The 24,635-nt window shown below is 43.0% G+C and overlaps 5 protein-coding genes and 2 long non-coding RNA genes across 14 annotated transcripts in view; all 7 read right to left on the minus strand.

Moving 5' to 3' along the window:
• Window positions 1-21,752, minus strand: part of LOC309508460 (uncharacterized protein) — a gene marked incomplete at its 3' end in the record, with an annotated part of 39,080 nt that extends 17,328 nt beyond the window's left edge. The window contains exon 1 of the mRNA XM_082183104.1: window positions 20,752-21,752. The remainder of the gene's footprint in view (window positions 1-20,751) is intronic.
• Window positions 1-24,635, minus strand: part of LOC309500972 (uncharacterized protein) — an 87,899-nt gene that overhangs the window by 34,938 nt on the left and 28,326 nt on the right. The gene's annotated exons all lie outside the window — the stretch shown is intronic.
• LOC309501372 (uncharacterized protein) overlaps window positions 1-24,635 on the minus strand; it is a 137,629-nt gene that overhangs the window by 17,789 nt on the left and 95,205 nt on the right. The window lies entirely within an intron of this gene.
• LOC309501807 (uncharacterized protein) overlaps window positions 1-24,635 on the minus strand; it is a 116,617-nt gene that overhangs the window by 11,676 nt on the left and 80,306 nt on the right. The gene's annotated exons all lie outside the window — the stretch shown is intronic.
• The window catches only part of LOC309498809 (uncharacterized protein), a 266,922-nt gene continuing 243,816 nt past the window's right edge, over window positions 1,530-24,635 (minus strand). For all 8 annotated transcript variants that reach the window (XM_082169722.1, XM_082169720.1, XM_082169725.1 and 5 more), the window contains one exon: window positions 1,530-3,688. In XM_082169722.1, coding sequence (XP_082025848.1) covers window positions 2,653-3,688 — 1,036 coding nt within the window. In that variant the 3' untranslated portion in view covers window positions 1,530-2,652. The remainder of the gene's footprint in view (window positions 3,689-24,635) is intronic.
• On the minus strand, window positions 10,094-10,772 carry LOC309508908. The gene is made up of 3 exons (XR_014209739.1): window positions 10,717-10,772; window positions 10,569-10,629; window positions 10,094-10,499 (listed from the first exon to the last, which is right to left on the minus strand). It is a non-coding gene; the product is annotated as an uncharacterized lncRNA (long non-coding RNA).
• LOC309477182 lies at window positions 17,283-17,762 on the minus strand. Its single transcript, XR_014198563.1, has 3 exons — window positions 17,707-17,762; window positions 17,559-17,619; window positions 17,283-17,489 (listed from the first exon to the last, which is right to left on the minus strand). It is a non-coding gene; the product is annotated as an uncharacterized lncRNA (long non-coding RNA).

Here is a 24,635-nt window from a genome sequence, read left to right on the forward strand (position 1 = left end):
AGATGTTGAGTTGATTATTCTGGCCATTACATTCACTTTATTGCCATTAGTGACAGTAAGTTACGGTTTAAATTAAATGTAGACCTGGGTATAACCGATGCTTCTGGTTTATTTGTTGAAGGAACCTCCTGCTATTGCTATTAAATCGGAGCAACAGCATGTTTGTCTGCACGCTTATGATATTTATTCCTACAGGTTTTTTTTTTTCCAACTAAAAATAACTAGTTTAGGCTACATAGCCTTAAAACACTACACATAGTCTATGATAGTATTAATAATAACATTAAATACATAAATACAAAGATAATTAACTGCATTAAAAATCTGATATTTTTACTGTTAAAATTATTTTATTTTACTGTTATTATCAATTATTGTATGTAAATGGAATAATCTGTATTTTGCTGCAGCAGGTGCACAACATATTTTCATACGACATGTGGCTCATAGATGTGCATCAATGGAAGATGAAAAAATTGGCAAAATACTGTTCACAACAACAAAACATCTATAAACATCAACATAATCTCATAAAAAAATCTCTTTCTACTGGTTGTGTAAAACTGTGCTGAGATAGAGACAGAAACCATTTCAGTTTGTTTTGTAATCCCATTCAATGTCAGTCATGTGTGCAGTGAAATATAATGTATAAGTGTAGTGGTTTATGGTCTTAAATATTAATATTGAGAGTTTTTGGTCACGTATCACCTAAGGCGAGTGTCAGATGATTCCTTCCTATATTATGGGGCACCAGCCAAGGAATTTCACCTTGACAAGGGTTAGCTTATCAGCTCAGTGTTGAATGCTGAAGTCCTCAACTGAAGCGGTTGGGCTGCTTGAAGGTTTACTTGTGCGGGTGCTTTTTTATGCTTTATTTCCTTTGCAAACCTTTATCAAAGTACTTGTGGCAGTGTTCTGAACTCGTAGAGTCCAAACTTGATGTAAATTGGTTGAGGTATCACCCAGATGTCCATTTCTGTGTTAGTGTGTGAGATTACATTGTCTGTTATTCCCTGTGCGGTTTCCACTGTGTGTGAACGGTTCCCTGGGTGAATAAGGAGATATGTAGGACATGTTCCTTACAGTTTTCTGTCCATTTTTGTGGTTCTAAGCCAAAGTGTATAAAGAAAAAGTTGGTGTTTGGAGGCATTGTATATTATACATTGCAATTAATATTCTTCAATGTATTACTTCATTTCTTTTTCTTAGGGTTCTTTGTTCCTACTGTGTTCTAGCCACATTTTCTCTGGTTTGGTGGCCTTGGGCAGTCCATGGTCGTTCACAGCTTGGTCTCATGAATGGAGGGTTGAGGTGAACAATGGGCAACCGTTGATTAGATTAGCCTGTGATCAACGGGTCGTTGATGTCGTCACCTCTGGCCGTCCTGATTACCATAGTCCTTTAGTGTCTTTCACATCCTATCACATAATCTTCTTAATCACAGTGAGACAAAGAGAAGAGGTCAGAACTAAACTTATTCCTGATTCAAGCAGAATGAGCATAAAATAAAAACGGACGGTAACAATGAGTTTCTGATAAAATGAGTAATGAGTTTAATCGATTATTACTTGAAGCAAATACAAAACAAATCAGTAACAGTGAAAGCGAATGAGACCGATCTCTTTCTTTACTGACTAATAAGAGCCAAATCATCTCAAGAGAAGAAGAGAAGAAAAGCGTCCAGTTTCAAAGATCCATAAACGTTTATGTTGTATTTGCATGGAAGAGTAGAAGTGGAAGATAAACTAGATGTTCTGTGATTTCAGAGCGAAAGCCTGAGCCGCTTCTTCCCAGTGTGAACTCTCATGTGAATCTTCAGACTTTATTTACATGTGAAGTGTTTTTTACACTGAAGGCAGGAGACAGATTTATTGGCTTCTGTTTTTCCTTTCTTGTTCACGTCCATCAGGTCTAAAAGAAACATTAAATCATGTGAGATTTCAAATGAGAAACAAACATGAAATGATAAGTGAAGCTCCAAGTCAAGATCACTGATGAGTTCAATAATCATTTTTATCTCATAAAATCCGGTCAACAACTGCTGAGCACGATTATGATCTATTTTAATGTCATGAAGATGATTTGTGTTATAAGTCACTGGTTTGGTCATGAAACTCTAGATGACGCAGGCTTGACGTGATCCGTAAACAATCACAGTTTCCTACACGACACAAGCTGATTGGCCTCTAAGCTATGCAAAAATGTATGAATCTGTTGACAGACCATCTTTTCACACAGAACCAGTTTGACACAGAGCGCTTGCTGAGGCACAGAAGCTAACGCGGTTCCAACCGGATGTGCTTTTATCCTTTCCTGGTCATGACGTCACCCGCCTGTGACGTTCACTCTCGCCACTGGACTAATTGACACATGTGCTTCATACACAATCACGCAGGGACTTCCCAAAGCGGCATCGATGCATCGCGAGTTCCCTTGAAAGGGAACTGAGACCTGATGTGAGATTTTAACATAGCCAATGCTCACATCCATATTGATAAATGCCAATTTTCGGTTGTACGCTCGTTTTGTAAATGAGGGCCACTGTGTGAAAACATATACCAATCGTGCCAATTTCTATGGACTAAATGCATAAGAAAAATAAAGTTCACAATGGTGAGCTACAGCAGGAAAAGCACATAAGCCAAACTAACTTCAAGATTTCAAATGGATCATCTCATGTGTTTTCAGAGAAGATGACACACTGAATCTCTTGTCACAGTGTGAACACTTGTAAGGTTTCTCTCCAGTGTGGATCCTCTCATGTATTTTCAGATGTGATGAGTCACTGAATCTCTTGTCACAGTGTGAACACTTGTAAGGTTTCTCTCCAGTGTGGATCATCTCATGTGTTTTCAGACTTCTTGATCGACTGAATCTCTTGTCACAGTGTGAACACTTGTAAGGATTTTCTCCAGTGTGAATTCTCTGGTGCAGTTTTAAACAGTTTGCTGTAGTAAAAGTCTTCTCACACTCAAAGCACATGTACTCTCTCACACCAGTATGTCTTTTCTGATGTCTTTGTAAATATAGCAGGAGTGAAAAACTCTTTCCACACACAGAACATGAATGCGGCTTCTTCTTCATATGAACTGCCAGGTGTGTCTTCAGGGCTGATGAAATAGAAAATGTTTTTCCGCATTGATCACATGAGAACGGCTTCTCTCCGGTGTGGATCCTCATGTGAACATTAAGAGTATGTTTAAGTATGAAACTCGTTCCGCATTGATCACATGTGAACGGCTTTTCTCCAGTGTGGATTTTCATGTGTTCTTTAAGCTGGCCTGATTGTGTGAAACCTTTCCCACATTGATCACATGTGAACGGCTTCTCTCCAGTGTGAATTCTCATGTGAATCGCACAACTGTCTTCACGTGTGAAACTCTTCCCACACTGATCGCATGTGAACGGCTTCTCTCCAGTGTGAATTCTCATGTGAATCGCACAACTGTTTTCACATGTGAAACTCTTCCCACACTGATCGCATGTGAACGGCTTCTCTCCAGTGTGGATCCTCATGTGACACTCAAGATTTTGTTTGCTTGATAAACTCTTTCCACACTGAGTGCAGGTGAAAGATTTATTGTCTCTTCTTTTCTTTAAAATTGTATTTCTTGTCTTTGAGCGACTCAAATGTTTTTCTCCAGGTTTGACATGATGTTCCTCCTCTCCTCGCTCTCTTCCATCAGGTCTGAAATGAAAGAGAAAAAGACATTTCATTTTCAATGCATCAAAACAATTCCAAGAAAGATATGAAGTGAAAGGACTTAAATGTCAACCATGATGTAACAAAGTAGACAACTGCTATAAATATTACAATCATTTTTATGCCTTTTTATAAGGGTGTATTCACACCTGTCTTGTTTGGTTCGATTGAATTGAACTCAAGTTTGTTTCGCCCATTGGTGCGGATCTTTTGGGCAGGTGTGAATACAGCAATCTCACTGCGGACCAAACAACCGTACCGGCTGAAGAGGTGGTCTCGGTCCGGATCCAAACGAACTCTGGTATGGTTGTTTAATGCCTAGTTCACACTACACAACTTTAAACGTCGGCAGAGCGCTGTGCTGTTCAGACTACATGACTTGCTCTGGAGTGTTGAAATCGTTGTGGTGTTCACACTATGTGACACTACGTAAATCTTCTGCAACAGGGGGTTACACACTACAGGAGCTGACAACAAGTCTTGGCGCATTCCAATGGCGAATGGACGGCGGGATAAAATTGGCGGTATATATATAGGCCTATATATTTATAGTTTTATAGACACCGTCATTAACTGCAAAAAAATGTGTTCTTAAAATATTTTTTACAAATTTCTATCTTTTCTATTATAGAGAATGTTTAAATACTAATTAAAAACAATTGTTGACAGTCTGTGTTATTATTGGTCTACGTTTCCAACTGTATTTGATTCTTTGCAAAGTACCCCCTGACTGACCACCAATCATTTGAGATAGAAATAAAAGCTATGACTATGATATAGTGATGTGCCATCATTATGAGATTTATTAAACAAATGAAAAACATTTCCAATAATAAACATTATCAATACACATTTGCAATAATAAACAATATCATTACTGATAACTGATCGTTCAGTTTAATTACCCCTTGATTACTGGCCCCAAACATGTTTGATAAAAGAAACATATACAGTGTGTATATATGATGTGTATTACATTTTAGCTCAAAAACAATTGTAATAAAAGATAGGATCATAAGATGCGCAATATATTGGGTTTTTACCACTTAATAAAGTTTTGTTTTGTAAATCGTGAGACATGATTTTTACCACTTTGCTTTGTAGAAAGCATTTATTTAAAGCGAATTTCGTTTTGTACAAATTGTATCTTAATTTTAATAAATGTTTCATCAACCAATTGCATGTATTTAAAAAATAAAAAGCAAATAGGCAATATAATAACCGATCAGTTATGTCATTTGACTCACGTCATAACCGTCACCAATTCTGAAACCGGCACACCCCATATATATATATATATATATATATATATATATATATATATATTGTTTGTGCAATGATCTGTTTAGAACCCTGAAAAAAAAAAATGGGTGAAAGGATTGATAAGCATGCGCGGGCAGCAGGGATTGTCTGTCAGAGAGAGTTGGAAGTGAGTAAAACATTATAATGAAAAAGCAGCTGCCTGTTGTGGTTTGGCAACGATGGTTACAAATACAAAGGGCTTTTGTAATGTCATAACAAGATGATCATTGGCTGTTGCTCGTCGCGACACGTGACACCACAGGCTATCGAGTCGGCCGACAATTCCAGATATTTGGCATGCTAGATATTTTTCTGGCGTCGGCGATGTGTCAGTGAGGGTTTTTGATGCGTCGTTAAGTATTTCACACATAAAGATTGGCGAGCGCGGATCACCCGCATATTTGCGCGCAATTACAGCCCGACCTGTCGGTGAGCTCGTTAACTTGCAAATCGGGCTTAAAGGGATAGTTCACTTTGAAATTAATTTTTGATATGTTTTAGCTTACCTCAAGGGCATCCAAGATGTAGGTGTCTTTGTTTCCGCAGTAGTTTCAATTTTGATATTTTTAGGTCAAACCGTTCTTGTCTGTCAGTCATATAATGCAGGTCGATGGTCACTGTCTCAAAACACAAGCACAGAGTCCAAATTAAAACAATTCCCCATCGTCCAAATTAAACAATTCCCCATCATAAGTACACATTGATGGCCTAAGACACGAAACGAGCGGTTTGTGTGAGAAAACGAACAGTATTTATATCGTTTTTACCTCTTGTAACCACAGCCACGTCCAAGTGATCTGAGGGCGCGGGCGCTTCGGTCTGCGCAAGCGCCAGAAGTGATCTCTCGCGCCTGTACGTCACTCACTGTTTACACAGAACAGAGATTGTAGGTAAGACGGCTAATAGAAATGGTACTAATTTGCGCTTATCCGGGATGTTTCAACCGTCGTAAAAGAAAACAATTACGTATGCTCGCGCGAACTCATCCGGGAGTGGTGTTTTCACGAATTCCCAATTTATGAGCCTTTTCTCTTGAAGTTATGGTTGATCGCTCTTCGGCTGGATATCAACACACCCATAAACTTACTAAAGTTGAGGAGGGTCTGCAGCGATCATTTTTCCCCTGATGATTTTATAAACCAAGGAGTGGATCGCTTAGTACTGACATCATCAGCTGTGCCTATGATGTTTTCGCATCCAACGGAGGTATGTGAACAACGTCTTTGTATGTGTGCTTTCTATTTGTAAAGCTGACAACATATGCTCTCCACTTCTGTTGGCATCTCACAACACTTGCTACAAGAACACCACCAATTTTGAAGAGATCTCTGTCTCTCTGAGGCTTGAAGACGTGCTGCTGCAGCGGATGCTTCCTCCATCGCTCTGAGTTCTTGCTCTATGTATTCTGGTTCAAAAAAATTCAACGTTGTCTGTTGATATATCGAAATCGTCTTCCATTGCGATTTCCTGTAACGTTATATCTAAATAGGTTTAGATCTTCACAGTGAAAGGTAACACTTCCGAAATCTCTGTGTAAACAATGAGTGACGTACAGGCGCGAGAGATCACTTCCGGCGCTTGCGCAGACCGAAGCGCCCGCGCCCTCAGATCACTTGGACGTGGCTGTGGTTACAAGAGGTAAAAACAATATAAATACTGTTCGTTTTCTCACACAAACCGCTCGTTTCGTGTCTTAGGCCATCAATGTGTACTTATGATGGGGAATTGTTTCATTTGGATGATGGGGAATTGTTTTAATTTGGACTCTGTGCTTGTGTTTTGAGACAGTGACCATCGACCTGCATTATATGACTGACAGACAAGAACGGTTTGACCTAAAAATATCAAAATTGAAACTACTGCGGAAACAAAGACACCTACATCTTGGATGCCCTTGAGGTAAGCTAAAACATATCAAAAATTAATTTCAAAGTGAACTATCCCTTTAAATCAGGCTTAAAATCCTGTAGTGTGAACTAGGCATAAGGTGTGAACATGACCCGACCCAAATGCAGAAAGCACTACACCTTTTTTGACAGGGTCAGATTTTTACTGTGTAATTTGGGGAGATGAATTGCCTATACATTAGGGGTGCAACGTATCGCAGTTGATCCATACAGACCAGCTGGCCCACGGATCGGCACGCATGTGATTCGCGGATAAACTGCTAAATTGGTCCCACTTTATATTAAGTGACTTTAAGTACTATGTACTTACTTTGAAATTAATAATTTGATACAATGTACTTATTGTGTAACTATGTTTTTACATTGTAATTACATTTTAAAAATTCCTGCATGTATTACAGCTGTAATTAATTTATGTAATTACATTTTTAATTACACAGTTTACCCTTCCCTTACACCTTAACTCACCCTTAAACCTACCCAATCTACCACACCTGTCTTAACCTTACCTGTATCACACCTCAATAGCAGCAAAAGTGTTTTACAATACAACATGAACACAATAAGTACATTGTACTTATTTTTTTATGTAAGTACATAGTACTTAAAGGGGGGGGGGGGTGAAATTCTATTTCATGCATACTGAGTTTTTTACACTGTTAAAGAGTTGGATTCCCATGCTAAACATGGACAAAGTTTCAAAAATTAAATTGTATGTTTGAAGGAGTATTTCTGTGCCAAAAATTGTCCTTCCGGTTTGTCACAAGTTTCGGAAAGTTTTTTTCGAGTATGGCTCTATCTCACGTAAGATAGGGCGGAATTTCCTTATATGGGTCCTAAGGGCACTTCTGCGCAGGCGCGCGCGCACTCGTAGACCAGACAGACAGTGAAAGCAGTTCGCCATCAGAGCGCTCTGCTCGGCTGAGGCTTTTGGAAGTCATGCAATGTCACCAAAGAAGTGTGTTTTTGGATGCCAGGGCAAGACAACCATGCACATATTCCCAAAGAACCCAGTGTTAACGGACCAGTGGATGGAGTTTGTTTTTTCAGAGCATCAACGGAGCTGTGTAAGACTTTGTTCCCTGCATTTCGAGTCGAGATGATTGTTTTATAAACAAAGCCCAGATCGACGGATTTGCAGATTGTCTAATGCATCTAATGGATCGAGCAGTCGCAATGATAAAGGTTCGCGGTCGTGATTGGAACCGGTGAGTAAAACTGGTATCTGCTTCAAAAGTCTCTGTGTTGTTAGTGTGGTGCGTTAGCTCACAGCGTTAGCTTCGCCCACACGGCCATAGACAGTATAGCACACGGCCCGCCTCCAGCTGCTCGATTTTTTCCGGAAATATTCGGTACAGCCTATCTGTCTTTTATAAATATAATTAAACTAAATACTTTTTGGAGATATTAAGGATGCAATACTACTCTATAGGTACTCAAGATTAACAGGAGATTTGAGTGAAAATGAGAATTTCACCCCCCCTTTAACGCCACTTAAAGTAACAACATGTAGTTTTTCAACCTTATTGAAAATAATATATTTCCAAGACCCTTGTGATGGTACATCGACTTACAATAGGTTGAATGAGATGTCTGCCAGAGCCTGACGGGGTCTGTATAGCTTTTACTGGCACTATGTAACTTCGCGGTGCGGGTAGTAACCAAAGCACAAGAAGAACTACAAAATTCGACTGCTTTACGGCATACGTCACTTCGCCCACCACTTCCTCAAATTCGGCCGTGACAGGCCAATCAGCGCGTTTGTTTTCGTGCGTCTGTTTTTGTCATGGCTGAAGCAGCAGCGAAATATAAGAAGTCCAAGGTTTTGTCGGAGTAGAGTCGGAAGAGGAAAAGGGAGAGTGATAAACTGAAAGGCAGGACGAGGATCAATATTGGTCGAGCGTTTGCTCGCTGACGTGAGCTTATGGAGTGTTACCACCAGACCGATGCTGACTTGGCCGTCATGCTGTTTAACTAGTAAGTAAATTGCTTGCATACTATCTTTAGTTTTTCTAATCTGTTGTCTGCCTGGCTACGTTACGGAAACTATCTGGTCCTCCATTTATCTTCATGAATCAGCTAGTAGATGAGCGAATTATCAATCTGGTAGCTAGTAAACACTAACATGCTAGTTTTAGATGGTTAGGATGCTATCGCTATCATTCTCGTTCAGATTTGAGCATTGCAATCGACATGCAAATCGCAAATGTTTGAGTTAAAATGTTTAGTCTACTTAAATATGTATAAATTATGAAAGGAGGAAGATTAATAATATTATCATTGCCCATATGATAAAAACCTGCATGCTTCATATACAGTAACGTATAGAAGCGTTTCCAAGCAAAATTGAATAGGAAAAGATGTTTATATGACATTTTGACACGAATACATATTAATAAATGTCATTTTGATGTTTGAAAGAGTCTAGGGTTTGACATAAATGCAAATATGAATGTGTGGCGAGTGCGACTTTTCTACCTATTCAAGGTCTTAAATTTTAATGAAGACACCGACTACGCCACCCGGGGAGTTTCGCCCCGGGAAATAGAATTAGACTAGTTTGATGACTCAAGTAAACATAATATTTCCAGAAAGCACACAGGTTCGATTCATGCACGAAGCCAGAGACGTAGTTCCAGTAAAACAATTTTATTTGTACCATTAAAATCAAATATAAAGTATCATTCACAAGAAATAAAGAAAAAAATAAAGAAAATGGGAGTGCTGAGGCCTTACCAGTGGAGGAAACCGGGTCAAAGTTGTGGGATCTCAGGGGTTAAGGATTCCCTGATCACACATATACACACAATAAAATAACCAAACTCCAAAACACACCAAAAAAGGGAAAACACAGCACACAGGAGGAGACACCACCACCGAGGACACCGATACCACCACTTCCGGCACTCAGCACTAAAAGAAGAACATTCAGTTAAAGACAGAAAAATAACCAATAAACCGTAAATCAATGAAAAAACAAAAAGAAAATCTTCTTTATAAATACTTAATCCAAAGAATATATAAACTAATCGAAAGTATTTGTCAAGACAGAAAAAAACAAACCATCAATCGATGAAAACACACAAAAAAAAGGAAAATCTTTATAGACACTTAAACCAAAGAAATATATATAAACTAATCAAAAGTATTTATCAAACAACAAAAGCCACACACACACACACACACTAATAAACACAGGCGAGCCACAGAATGGCACAGTTATCGTCTGTGTCAGTCACTGAGATACTAGTAAAATGTTGTGCGCGACGAATCCCTCGCTGTAAAGTGCATAGGTGCGTTCAGAACCCAGAGTGAGCTCGTATAGCTTTCAATGGTCCATAGTTAAGCAGAAATCAGTTGAAACAGCAATCCGTAGAGACAAAACAGCAGCGTGGCAGGAAGGGAGAAACTCATATAGACACCGGCGCCAGCAAGCGCTTCACGGTCCTGACGTATATAAACAAATCACATTCAATGACGATACATGAACAAACATATACATGCAATACCGACAGGCATACAAACATACCTGTCAGGGAGCTTCACATCTATAGACCGACCGTGTCGTTAGTACAGCTACACGAAGCCTACAATAAAACGGCCCATTACACTCAGTCACGCAAATATAAAAAAAAAAGGAAGCAGATTCAACCTACCAGCAGCACAACGCAACCCGGTTCCGTTACAGGAAAGATCGGGTTTGAGACAGGAGAAACACTGCAAAAAGACAATCACACACTGCAATGCCAATTGCAACACTAACACGGTCTCTAGGCAATGAGAAAGTTAGCCACGCTGTATTACCTGTCCAATAACCGCGACTGCACCACGAACGCGAGAGGACCCACAGCGAAAGTGCGCCTCTGACAACAACAACATAGAGTGACACGAGGGCTCACCCTCTGCCCATATAGCATGCAGTTACGTCCTGATTGGTCCAGAGAGTGTGATTGACACAGCTGCAATCAATCAACCTGCTACAATCTACCCCAACCTTTGAATCGTCGCCCCGACGATTAAGCACACCACAGGTTTTAACCCCAGCTACGTCCATGGTCTCGAGAAGGCCAATACAGAATTAGCCAGGGAGTCCGGAAGGTCCACTGCACCATCTGTGGCCCCCCCCACGGCCCTCGGGAGGCGATTGATATTAGAATGGTGGCCTGCTGTTGATCGGGCTGTCCGCCGAACTGCCACTTCGCCGGAATCAGGAAGGGTGGCCAATGGAACTGCGTCCGCGGTACCAGGAGCCCTGACGGTCTCCAAAACCGGGGATGCTGGGTTGGTTCGAGTTGGTTCTACCACAGGAGGCTCCGGTCCGAGAACTAGTACATCATTGTCACCAAAGCACTCCTCTTCCGACTCATAGTGATCTAAGGGGGATGACAGAGGGACAACGGGGCCACCAGAAGGGTCTGACCTAACCACAGCCTTCAGCAGGGCACGATTAACATGCCTAAACTTAGTCGGATTATCCACCGGCGCTATGGTGTACACAGCTCCACCTTCGGCCGGTGCCCTCAGGACCCTGTATGACATAGGATCATACAGATCTTGGATCTTATGACGACCCCGGGTACTGAGGTTCCGCAACCACACCAGCTGCCCTACTTCCAAGGGATGATCTCGAACATGCTGATCATAATTCCTCTTGCGACGCTCAGCCGCACACCTTAACCTTTCCCCAGCCCCTTCAAAGGCTATCCGTAAGCGGGTCTGATGTTCCTGGATCCATTCATGGGTACTGCCACTACAAGGATCCTGTACTTGACCTAACAAGAAATCGACCGGGAGCCTGGGCTCTTGCCCAAACATCAACAGAAAAGGAGACTCCCCAGTGGCCTGGTGAGGGGTGGTGTTATATGAGTACAGCACCTGTGGCAGACAGGAACTCCAATCCCGCTTACGAGACACCGGAAAGGTGCGCAATAAGTTGTGCAGAGTGCGATTGAAGCGCTCGCACTGACCATTACCAGATGGATGGTACGGAGTGGTCCGAGACTTCTCAATACCATAGAGCCCACAGAGCTGCTGGATCAGAGCGCTCTCAAAGTTGCGACCCTGGTCTGAATGTAAACGAGCAGGAACACCAAACTTAGAGAACCATTCCGTCACCAGAACCTGAGCCACGGTAGAGGCTCTCTGGTCACGGGTGGGTACCGCAAGCGTGTACTTGCTAAAAACATCAGTCATGACAAGGACATTCTCCAACCCGTTATATGTCGGTTCCAACACTGTGAAATCCATAGCCACAATCTCATTTGGCCTTGAAGCCAATAGATGCCCCATAAAGCTACGAGCGGCTGGTTGGGTGTCCTTAGCCACTTGGCACCTCTCACAGGCCCGGCACCATTGTGCGACCGCAGAGGACATACCTGGCCAGTAACACCGCCGTCGTAAAAGCTCCAGTGTTCTTTCCACGCCCTGGTGACCATGGTCTTGGTGGACTTTAGTCAAAACCTCTTCCCTTAAGGAAGCTGGCAGAATTAACTGGAACACTACCTCAAGGCCATCAGGGCGGAAGGTCTGACGATATAAGACCCCGTCCTTTTCCATCAAGCGGTCCCACTGGCGGAGCAATACCAAGGCAGGTTGTGAAACCGCCTTCCGCTCCTCACCATTGGGACGACATCCTTTCTGCCAGAAGACCAGGGCCTCTTTAATGACTGGGTCTGCCTGTTGTAGGCCACTAAGATCTAACAGAGTGTATTCTGGCAAGGAAACAACAGCAGCTTGAACTGCTTCAACTGGGACATGCTGTAAAGGGTCTGGGAGTAACATACCAGGAACCATAGTCTCTAGGTCCTGTCTACCAAAAGGATGTTGACGGGACAGGGCATCTGCATTTCTATTACTCCTCCCCGATCGATATTTGATTTCAAAATCGAAGGAGGCCAGCTGCGCTGCCCAGCGTTGCTCGGTAGCCCCAAGCTTCGCAGAGGACAAATGGCTAAGGGGATTGTTGTCCGTAAAGACAACGCATTTATGACCCAGCAGATACTCCCTGAATTTATCGGTCATGGCCCACTTGAGCGCCAAAAACTCCAGCTTCATGGAGCTGTAGTTTTGCATGTTGCGCTCAGTGGGCCTCAGACCTCGGCTGGCATAAGCCACCGGTCTAACCTTGCCCAACTGCTCCTGGGAGAGCACTGCCCCAAGTCCCCCATAACTTGCATCAACCTCAAGAATAAATGGCAATGAGAAATCGGCGTAAGCAAGCACTGGTGCCGTTACAAGTTTGATCTTAAGGGCCTCAAAATTGCACTGGCATTGCTCCGTCCAATGTCCTCCCACAGACAGTTCTGCTCTTCTCTTCAACTTGGTGCCCCCTAGTTGAGCTACCAGCCTATGCAGAGGGGCCGCCAGCTTGGCGAATCCCTCTACAAAACGGCGGTAATAACTAGCAAAACCGAGGAACGACCGCAACTCTGGGATAGTGGTAGGGGGTGGCCAATTTGCCACCACCTGCACCTTACTGGGGTCTGTGGAGACGCCTTTGTCCGAAATGACATGGCCCAAGTAGCGCACTTTCTGTTGGAAGAATGCACATTTGCTGAGCTTGGCCTTCAGGCCCTGTTGCTGAAGCCTTCCCAGCACTACCTCCAACCTCTCCAGATGCTGTTCAACCGTGGACGAGAAAACCACAATGTCGTCAAGATACAAGAGCAACGATTGGCACTGTTGGTCACCAAATATACGTTGCATCAGCCTCTGGAAAGTACTTGGAGCATTGCACAGCCCAAACGGCATTCGATTCCATTCGAAAAGACCAAATGGAGTACAGAATGCCGTCTTGGGTCGATCAGCCTCAGACACAGGGACCTGATTATAGCCGCTGGCCAAATCCAAAGTCGAAAACCAGCGGGCACCCGTCAAAGCATCCAGGGACTCATCGATGCGCGGAAGAGGAAAAGCATCCTTTCTCGTTTTGTTATTGAGTTGTCTGTAATCAACGCACATACGCATGCTTCCATCCTTTTTCTTCACTAACACAATGGGACTAGCATAGGGACTACTGCTCTCCCGAATTACCTGTGTCTCCAAAAGTTGGTTGATGTGATCTTTAACCAACTCATACTCCGAAGGAGGGATACGCCTATGGCGTTGCCGAACAGGAGTTTCGTCCAAAAGCGGGATGTCATGAGCAATCAGATCTGTACAGCCCAAGTCACCATCATGAGTAGCAAAGACAGGGATATATTCCTGTAAAAAGGACCGCACCCGGCCCTGCTCTTCCGCGGGTAATGAGGACAAGTCCATGATCTCGATCTGGTCTTGTACCCCGGAAGAAACAGCTTGAGACCTCACTGTGGCAACCACAGATGGCACCTCGGTGACCCCAGTAGGCAAGCTGACCACACGAACCTTATCCAGGGTACCCACCACAGTGCGCGGGTACAGCATCACATCGATGGCCCCAACATTCACAATAGGGATGTAGGCAGTACCTCCAGCCACCTGAACCAGGGCTGGGGAGGCCAACAGTCCAGCCGGTAAACCGAAGTCCAGGGGTTCGAACAGTACCGGACGACCAGAGTACTCCTCTGAACAGGTTGCAGCGATGATCTTCATTGTGCCACCAGGGATGCGGCAGGACTTACTACCTCGAACCTTCACCCTACCTGGAACATCCCGAGGGGCCTGCTCACTGGCCTGGTGACATCGCTGCAATGCCTTCACCACAGGCTCCGGAGCCCCAGATACCGAGGGTAAGTTGAACAAGGCCAACCCATACTGGCCGAACAGCTCTCTGTAGCACCTGCGGATGATATTCATTCCCATCACACCAGGGACATGGAGTGGCATATCACCGGCGGGGTCTTTAACCACCAGCACCCCGCACCTTGTCATTAACTTACTACAAAGTTTAACATCCAACTCCAGGTAGCCGATATAAGGGATGGCCAACCCATTGGCTGCTCGGAGCTGCAGCCAGTGACACGACTGAAGTCTCTCTCCACCCCACGGCTCAAAATGCTGAAGGAAAAAGCTCTCTGTAACAGTAGACACCATGGATCCAGTGTCCACCAAGCAAGGGACGTCAACCCCTCCCATCATCACGTTCAAATGTGGACAAGAGGAAATCAACATAGGCCCTCTTTCCAAAACACTTGGAATAACTTCCGAGCCAATGACTGCCCCCCCCGAATTGTGACTCTGCAATTCAGCGGGCGCTAGTTTTCCGAAGACGGAAAATAACGCAACTGCCTACCAGGCGGTTGGGAGGCGGGCAAAACAGACGAAGTGTTAGGTGGAGCACGTATCCCCTCGCACTCCCTGGCAAAGTGACCCGGTTGCTGACAGCGCCGACATATTACAGGGCCTTTATAAAATGGCCGGTTGTGTGGCTGGGAATTCTGTAAGAGAGAAATACTTTGAGTAAGCTGGTTTAACTGCTCTTGCTGTAACTTCAACATTTCTCTCATCTCACTCAACTCAGACGCCTGAATGGTGGTACCCAAGCCCTGAGGACCACCCTGGACTCCGAACTGCATGCCCAAGGCAGAGGGGACAGAATTACTTCGGCCGCGAGCAAGTCCAGGCGACCCCTCACGCTCCCAACGAATAGCCTCGCTCCTAACCTCGAGCAGAGCCGCAGTGGGCTTCCGCCGCACCAACTGTTTTAACTCACGGCGAAGAGCACCCTCAAGTACGTGTTCCACAAACTGATCGCGCAGAAGTACTTCGGAATTTGGCACGCCACTCGGGGCGTTCTGCTTTACGGATGCCATAAGACTCATCAGGGCAAGCGAAAACTCTTGCAGTGTTTCTCCTTCCTGCTGCCGTCTAGAAAAGAATGCCTCCTGAAGGGCCACATAGGACTCATAACAACCATACAATTCTTGCAATGCCGCTATAATTTTAGCCGGGTCACCTCGCTCTATACTGGGTCGATGCTTTATCTCTTCACGCGCTTCGCCCTCCAAATGGTCGAACAAAAAAAAGGCCTGATCGGAAACAGACAGGTAACGTGCCCTCATACATGCCTGAACCTCGTCAAGCCACTCTGTAAGCCCTATACCTGACCTACCCCGAAACGTGGGACACTTTCGATCTCGAGGTACAACAATCAGTCGCTCAGTAACAGGGACATTAACCGTAGGTATAGGAGGGGCCGCAGCGCTAGGGCCAGCAGCATTAACATTCTGCTCCAGACGCATCCTCTCATTATCCGATCTTAACTGGATGACTAGCTCCCTCAACTCCTGTAGCTCCTCACCCATAACTTAAACCCCACTGGTACAATGGAGCCGCAAAGGATAACCACAGTTCGTCACACGCCGCAAAACGAGTGAAGCCAGCTGCTGTTTTGTCTCTAAACACCAAAAGAAAACAAGATTAAACACAATAATCCACTGTACAAATAATTACACAAACAGGAATACAAGAACAAACGTCAATGGCTTTCCAAAAATGCATGAAAATCCTGCCGACTGCGCCAGATTGTGGCGAGTGCGACTTTTCTACCTATTCAAGGTCTTAAATTTTAATGAAGACACCGACTACGCCACCCGGGGAGTTTCGCCCCGGGAAATAGAATTAGACTAGTTTGATGACTCAAGTAAACATAATATTTCCAGAAAGCACACAGGTTCGATTCATGCACGAAGCCAGAGACGTAGTTCCAGTAAAACAATTTTATTTGTACCATTAAAATCAAATATAAAGTATCATTCACAAGAAATAAAGAAAAAAATAAAGAAAATGGGAGTGCTGAGGCCTTACCAGTGGAGGAAACCGGGTCAAAGTTGTGGGATCTCAGGGGTTAAGGATTCCCTGATCACACATATACACACAATAAAATAACCAAACTCCAAAACACACCAAAAAAGGGAAAACACAGCACACAGGAGGAGACACCACCACCGAGGACACCGATACCACCACTTCCGGCACTCAGCACTAAAAGAAGAACATTCAGTTAAAGACAGAAAAATAACCAATAAACCGTAAATCAATGAAAAAACAAAAAGAAAATCTTCTTTATAAATACTTAATCCAAAGAATATATAAACTAATCGAAAGTATTTGTCAAGACAGAAAAAAACAAACCATCAATCGATGAAAACACACAAAAAAAAGGAAAATCTTTATAGACACTTAAACCAAAGAAATATATATAAACTAATCAAAAGTATTTATCAAACAACAAAAGCCACACACACACACACACACTAATAAACACAGGCGAGCCACAGAATGGCACAGTTATCGTCTGTGTCAGTCACTGAGATACTAGTAAAATGTTGTGCGCGACGAATCCCTCGCTGTAAAGTGCATAGGTGCGTTCAGAACCCAGAGTGAGCTCGTATAGCTTTCAATGGTCCATAGTTAAGCAGAAATCAGTTGAAACAGCAATCCGTAGAGACAAAACAGCAGCATGGCAGGAAGGGAGAAACTCATATAGACACCGGCGCCAGCAAGCGCTTCACGGTCCTGACGTATATAAACAAATCACATTCAATGACGATACATGAACAAACATATACATGCAATACCGACAGGCATACAAACATACCTGTCAGGGAGCTTCACATCTATAGACCGACCGTGTCGTTAGTACAGCTACACGAAGCCTACAATAAAACGGCCCATTACACTCAGTCACGCAAATATAAAAAAAAAAGGAAGCAGATTCAACCTACCAGCAGCACAACGCAACCCGGTTCCGTTACAGGAAAGATCGGGTTTGAGACAGGAGAAACACTGCAAAAAGACAATCACACACTGCAATGCCAATTGCAACACTAACACGGTCTCTAGGCAATGAGAAAGTTAGCCACGCTGTATTACCTGTCCAATAACCGCGACTGCACCACGAACGCGAGAGGACCCACAGCGAAAGTGCGCCTCTGACAACAACAACATAGAGTGACACGAGGGCTCACCCTCTGCCCATATAGCATGCAGTTACGTCCTGATTGGTCCAGAGAGTGTGATTGACACAGCTGCAATCAATCAACCTGCTACAAATGCAATTGAAAAAAAAATATTATTGATTTTCAAATACAGCACCTGTCAATACAGAACGAAATATTCTATAGCCTATTTTGTCGTCAACACTGCCGACGTTGTCTTTGCTGCTATATATTTATGTTTAACATGAAGTATCCTTCCACAACTCTCTCCCCATATGTCGAATATATCACCAAGGCTTATCATATGTCATCTAGCAGCAGCAGCGCCGCGTCAGACACGCTTCTGGTGTGCAAAGACATGGAAAACGCCACGCACACGCCACGCAGCTGACACGCAACAGAAACGCCACGCTCACGCCACGCAGCCAGTGTGTCACCAGCCTTAGAGCTGATCTGCACATGTCTAGCGCATGAGCTTTAGAGCCCCCGTTAAAGTTCAGGTACAAGTCAATATACAGACTTTTGCACACTGAACATGGGTTGGAGCTCTTCATTTTGAACTCTCAAAAAAACACCAGATTGATGTAATGTACATCATGTACAATGTACAATGGTACAATGATGTAATGTACAAATGTACAAAATGGTCTTAGAGGAACCAATGTCCACCCACAGACATCCCAAGTCTCCCGGAAGTTCCGGGAGTCTCCCACATATTGATAGCGGCTCCCTGATTCCCGCAAATGAGTTAAAATCTCCCGGAATCTAGAGTTAGCAAGCAAGAGCGTGCATGCGAGACAGAGACTCCAAACCGTGTAGCGCGCACGGCAGAGAGTGTGTGTGTGTGTGTGTGTGTGTGTGTGTGTGTGTGTACGCCTCATCAAGCGCTTGTAAGACAGAGAGCATCCTGATTGGCCTGTTTCGGCAAATCAACCAATCAATTGTCAGTGTGGCCGGGCTGTTTATCCCTTCTCTCGAACCAAATTAATCAGTTAAGTCTATCTAGACACAGGAGCGCTATGACACAGGGAGACAGAGGGACAGAGGGAACTTTTTGTCGGGTTCTTGGCGAGGAGGCATTTGCTAAGTGAAGAAGCACTCTCCACTCACAAGACAAAGCAATTCTTCAAAGATGCCAGAGCATTCTATGTCAGAAGCTTTCAAAAAGTAAAAGAAAAGTTCCCAATGAGAGACCAAATCTTGACAAATCTGTCAGTGGTCAATCCAGAGAACCAAGATGATGTGGAACCAGAGCAAATTTTGACTTTGGCAGAGAGATTTCCAAATGTGATGAAGGCAGATGCCAGAGAACAACTCCATTTAGAAATCCTGGATTATGTCTCAACTAACCTGGAAGCACTGGTGCCAAATTACAAGAATTTACCAGTCGATGAGTTCTGGGGGAAGCTGTCCAAAGTAAGATCTGTGAGCGCAGGGCAGTTGAGATTCAGGGAGATCTGTCAGCTGATGAAGGTGCTACTGGTGCTGCCAAATTCTAACTGTGATGTGGAAAGGGCATTCAGCATTGTGCGTCACATCAAGACAGAATTTAGGAGTCAGATGTCTCACCAAACACTTGTGAATCTGATGTCTTGCAAGATAAACAAATTCATTGACACAGAGTGCTATGAGGTTGAGGTTTCTGGAAAGTTGCTCAAATCTGCGAAGCAAGCAGCAACAAAGCGCAGAAAAAGCAAAAGGCATAGGAAATAGGCCTAGGCCTACATGTAGGCTACATTTGGCGTGTATGTAAATAGTTATTTTATTCATTAATTGTTCTATTATATTCAGCTGTATTTCGGTATACAAGTAAAGTCATGTTCTGTGGTGAATAGGGATACCTCCCTGAAATGACTTTTTGCAGGTTGGGATGTCTGCACCCACCACAGTCTCACAAAATCCTGTGGGAAACACTGTATACCGCAGCAAAATAAGTCTATAATAGTAATCTGCAGCGTGCATTTGTGTGAAGCTTTTACACTTTTAATGAGAGCGAGATCAAACGGTCTGAATCAGAAGCCGTCGCTGTTGTCAGTCTCTCCTCTTCCTCCAACTCAACTCACTTAGTTAGCATTTTTCAACACTGTGGTGTAATTAAGTATTAAAACTCAGTCGAATCAATATTTTGTATACAGTTATGCAATTAAGCCATCCAGTATCGCGGACTCACTCTCTCTTGTTTCATACAAACGCTGATGCTGCCATTTTGTGGCTATTGTTTTGTACACTGTTGGATTATGAGATACAAACAGGTACGATTTTAAAACTATTTAATCTAAAAATCAATGTATCTTATCCCCATAGTTATTTATCTAGCGAAATGCTGTGTAATAAGTGGTATGACTGTATACTGTATCTCTTAAATGTCCTTCTAGTTTGAACTTGCCACTGAAACTGCTCTCTCCACGGAAGCTTTGCGTTTAAAGACCATATAAAATATTTAAACTCAGATCAATATTTCGTGTGGCAAGTAGCCGTGTTATAAGCGGGATAATGTACATCTCCGCTTCGCGTCGGGTCCTCATCACCGTGTCGGGGGTTATTTTGAGAGAACAACCAGCTAAATGTACATTATCCCTTAATAGTAGTAGTATGAGGCAAAATTAGCAAAAACACACCGGAAGCGTGAATGCTCAAAGGCATTAATGTAGGTAATTGCACGTATACATGTAGGCAACAAAATATTATAGTGTTTCACAAAATGCAACTATGTAGGCTAATATAACAGTTAATGCAAAAAAAAAAAAAAAAAAAATACTAAGCATACTTGCAACGCTCCATCATGTAAACACATCAAGAAAATGTGTGTAAATATTGTGTGATATAAAGTCTTTTTGGTACAATCATGCCGTATCATTGAATAACATTGAACCATGTGGTAACTGACGATGTTAGTCAAACAAATATTATATCTTAGACTGCTATTCAATCACATTGAAACATAAAACTAATTAAATAACCATTAAGTGTGCAAACATACCTTTAAAGAAGAGTAGAAAGAGGCAAATTGAGCAAAAACACACCGTAAGTCCAACTCTCTCACTCCAGCATGGAAAAACACATGTATGAATGAAGCGATAGACAGATCACGATTAAAAGCTCCACTTTCAAAGGGAGTTTGCTAATTATGCTGATCAACAAAGTTTTAACAAAATGTACACTGTTATAAAGTTACAAAGTGACTGTAAATAGGACATTTGTATGAGAGAGTGGAAGATACTGTGCTTCCCGTCTGCTTTCACAGTGAGACTAAGCGCGAGTGCTTAAAGAGGAAGTGATACCACTTCCTCACGGCCGTTAGTGCAAGTGCAGACAAGACTACCAGATCTCTCTCCTCGCAGTGGATCTGACACCTGTGAGATCAAAGACTGATAGACGCTCGTGCACGGTGTTGCTAATAGATGTAATTTAAGTTCTGTTGCTTTTATATGAAAATAAATATAATGAACAAGACACCAAAAGTAGCCTACTCGTTATTTAATACTAGCCTGGGTTTCCCCATACTGCCTTGCTCGCAGCGCGATTTTATTCACGCTGCTAGGCAGTCTGGACACCATGGACAAGATTTTCCCCTGAAAAAGGGAACCAATCACAGAACGGGGAGGGCGCAGCAAGACGATGACGACACCAAAGCAGTTTGTTTATATCTTTGGATCCAACATGGCATCAGACTCGACGTTACCTTCTACCCTCATGTTTATCTTGCACAAACGGTAAATATTCGCTAAACGCCATCGTGTACAAATAAATCTTTGACCCATCGTCTTTTTCCTCGTCGAATTACTGTTACTCTACATACGTCATCTGGTACAATTGAAGCGATTGGCTATGAGCTACGTACAGGCGTATTTGATAGACATTTTGATAGACATTCTATCAACCCAATAAACGGCTCTGGGCATTCGTAAACCACGCCTCAAATACGAGAAAATGCACATGTAGTTCCCAGACCAAGTCTCAAATGAGACTTGGTCTGACGTTAGCCAGGCTAATTTAATACCATTCCAAATACGTGTTTATCAATAATTTTTTCTTTAATACAGGTGTGTTTTCATAAAAATTACATAACCCATATAGAGATCGCACTGTCAGAGAGTTTGGGAATATTCACACATAAAAACATGATATCAGAGTTTTAAAATCAGACATTTTAAAAGAGAACAATACATCACGGTTGTTTAAGCCAATGAGCATTAAGGATCAAGGATGATGATGGGATGATGGCGCCGCTGTGTGTGTGGCTCGCCGCTTACCTTTGCTGGGACCTTTGTGGTGACACAATTCCGGTAAAAAAATTTTTTTTTATATGTTTTTATTGTGTGATATGTTTATTTTATTCTATGTTGTGAAGCACTTTGGATACCTGACGGTTGTTGTAAAGCGCTATACAAATAAATGTTGATTGATTGATTGATTGATTAAGCTGTGTCGTCAGCAAGTCGTTTCCCATCATGCTTTTGCTCAGCGCAGTCGGTGGAGAGAAACTGCAGAATCCGACACAACCGCCTTGTCGTCGCGACGAGTTTTTAGACATTCGTTAAATATAATGCAAAAGCTATGGTTGTAACTATAATGTAAGCTGCGTACCAATATCATTTGTGTAAAGAATTTTGGCATTATTTGCCAAACTAAGTGTTGTATAACCAGCATTAGAGCAGTGATGTGCGAACTGAATTAGGTGTGTTACAGTGAAGTTAAACTTACACTTAAAGGAGACATATCATGCTTTTAAATTGTTCCTTTTTACATATAAATCATACATTTGTAGTCTATATAAAGCGGAACTGCAATGCTTGGGTCTGAATTCCTCATTATTATAGCTCCACAGGCCCCTTTTTTTTACCCCTTTTCTGATGTGCGTCTGAGAGCAACTCGTTTTGGTGCGGTCTCTTTAAATAATATTGAGACACTTCATACCCCGCCCCCTCTCCAGGTTGTAGCGGTGACACTCAGTTCAACTCCACCCCGTTCGGCCATTTTTGTAGTCTGATAGCAGAGATAGGATTATCTAGCGGCACAGAAACTTTTTATTCACATGTTATTAACAAAATGTCAACAACGGAAGACTTGTCCAGCCAGCCTTACATGTTCGAGCCAGAGTCGGAGCCGGAGCGAGATGAAAATGAAGACGACGAACCTGCAGAACAACGTCTTCATATGGATGTATCGCAATGGTGTGTTACTGTATTTACACATGAAACTTTGGTCTTCCGACCTTTTACCACCGTGTCGATTTATTTTGATTAATATGTGCGAGGGAGAGAGAGCAAGACAGCGTCTAGTTTAGAGACGGTGAAGTCGTTTACACTTTCGCCGGGCTCCGAGAGAGAGAGTGAGCGCGCGCGCGACCGGGTCTCTCTCTCTGCTCGTTCTTTCAGTTAAACATGCGCCACAAGCGTGGCAGTTCATCTACATTAGACGGTGTAATGAAGCATGTGGGTTACTATATCCAACAACCAAACATTTTAACTTACCCTCTCATAACTTCTGCATCCTTTAGCTTGGACTACAAAATTGCAACGAGAAATAATAATGGCGGATTGCTCGAAGTGTTGAGCCGAAGTCAATGTCCTTATTTGGCAGTTCCGCTGCAAATACTGTGACGTAATAGTTCAAAAAACGTCATAGATAACAGAAGAATCGAAACAGGTTGAAAAATATGACCAAAACAGAATATAAAGATATCAACGAAGCACCTGAAGAGAATAATTTAATCTTTTCTGTACTTCTAAACACTCCAAATATACAACAAAATGCATTTAAGGGCTAAAAAAGTGCATTTAGCATGATATGTCCCCTTTAACCCATTTAGTGTTTATAAGTGCCAGTGCCAACAATATAACAATACAGTTAAGTCAACTTTATACTGTAAAACATGTATAACATGTAAAACTATGAATACAAACTTAAATAGTAAAGGCCATTTGGCCTTAGTTTTGTCTTCTTAATACAACATTACAAAAAAAGGATTGTACCTTCTGCAAATTACCCACCGGAGAACAAAAATAAATTAAATGAATATAAAATATCAAGCCAAACAGGCACACAATGTATACAATTTATATATAAAAAAAAAAAGTGTAGCTTTTAAAAGGGGAATGTTTTATTGCAATTATGCATTTTGTTAAATAGAAAAAGAACAGCATTTTGTTTCTCACTTAGGCTAGTTGAAGTATATTAGCACGTTTTGTAGTATTATATTTTTTTTGTTAATTGAAAATGTTCTATTCTCAATTACTTTGGTAGCCGATTATCCATCCATCCATCCATCTTCTACCGCTTATCCGGGGCCGGGTCGCGGGGGCAGCAGTCTAAGCAGGGATGCCCAGACTTCCCTCTCCCTCGACACTTCCTCCAGCTCTTCCGGGGGGACACCGAGGCGTTCCCAGGCCAGCCGGGAGACATAGTCTCTCCAGCGTGTCCTAGGTCTTTCCCGGGGTCTCCTCCCGGTGGGACATGCCCGGAACGCCTTCCCAGGAAGGCGTCCAGGAGGCATCCGGAAAAGATGCCCGAGCCACCTCAACTGACCTCTCTCGATGTGGAGGAGCAGCGGCTCTACTCTGAGCTCCTCCCGAGTAACCGAGCTTCTCACCCTATCTCTAAGGGAGCGCCCAGCCACCCTGCGGAGAAAGCTCATTTCGGCCGCTTGTATCCGGGATCTTGTCCTTTCGGTCATGACCCAAAGCTCATGACCATAGGTGAGAGTAGGAACGTAGATTGACCGGTAAATCGAGAGTTTCGCCTTGCGGCTCAGCTCCTTCTTCACCACGACAGATGACGTATGTAGAGGAGCACACCCTCCGATCCCCCTTCTTGAAAAGAGGGACCACCACCCCGGTCTGCCAGTCCACAGGTACTGTCCCC

Source organism: Leuciscus leuciscus (genome assembly GCF_965113295.1).
Source record: "Leuciscus leuciscus genome assembly, chromosome: 1".
NCBI classification, from domain to species: domain Eukaryota; kingdom Metazoa; phylum Chordata; class Actinopteri; order Cypriniformes; family Leuciscidae; genus Leuciscus; species Leuciscus leuciscus.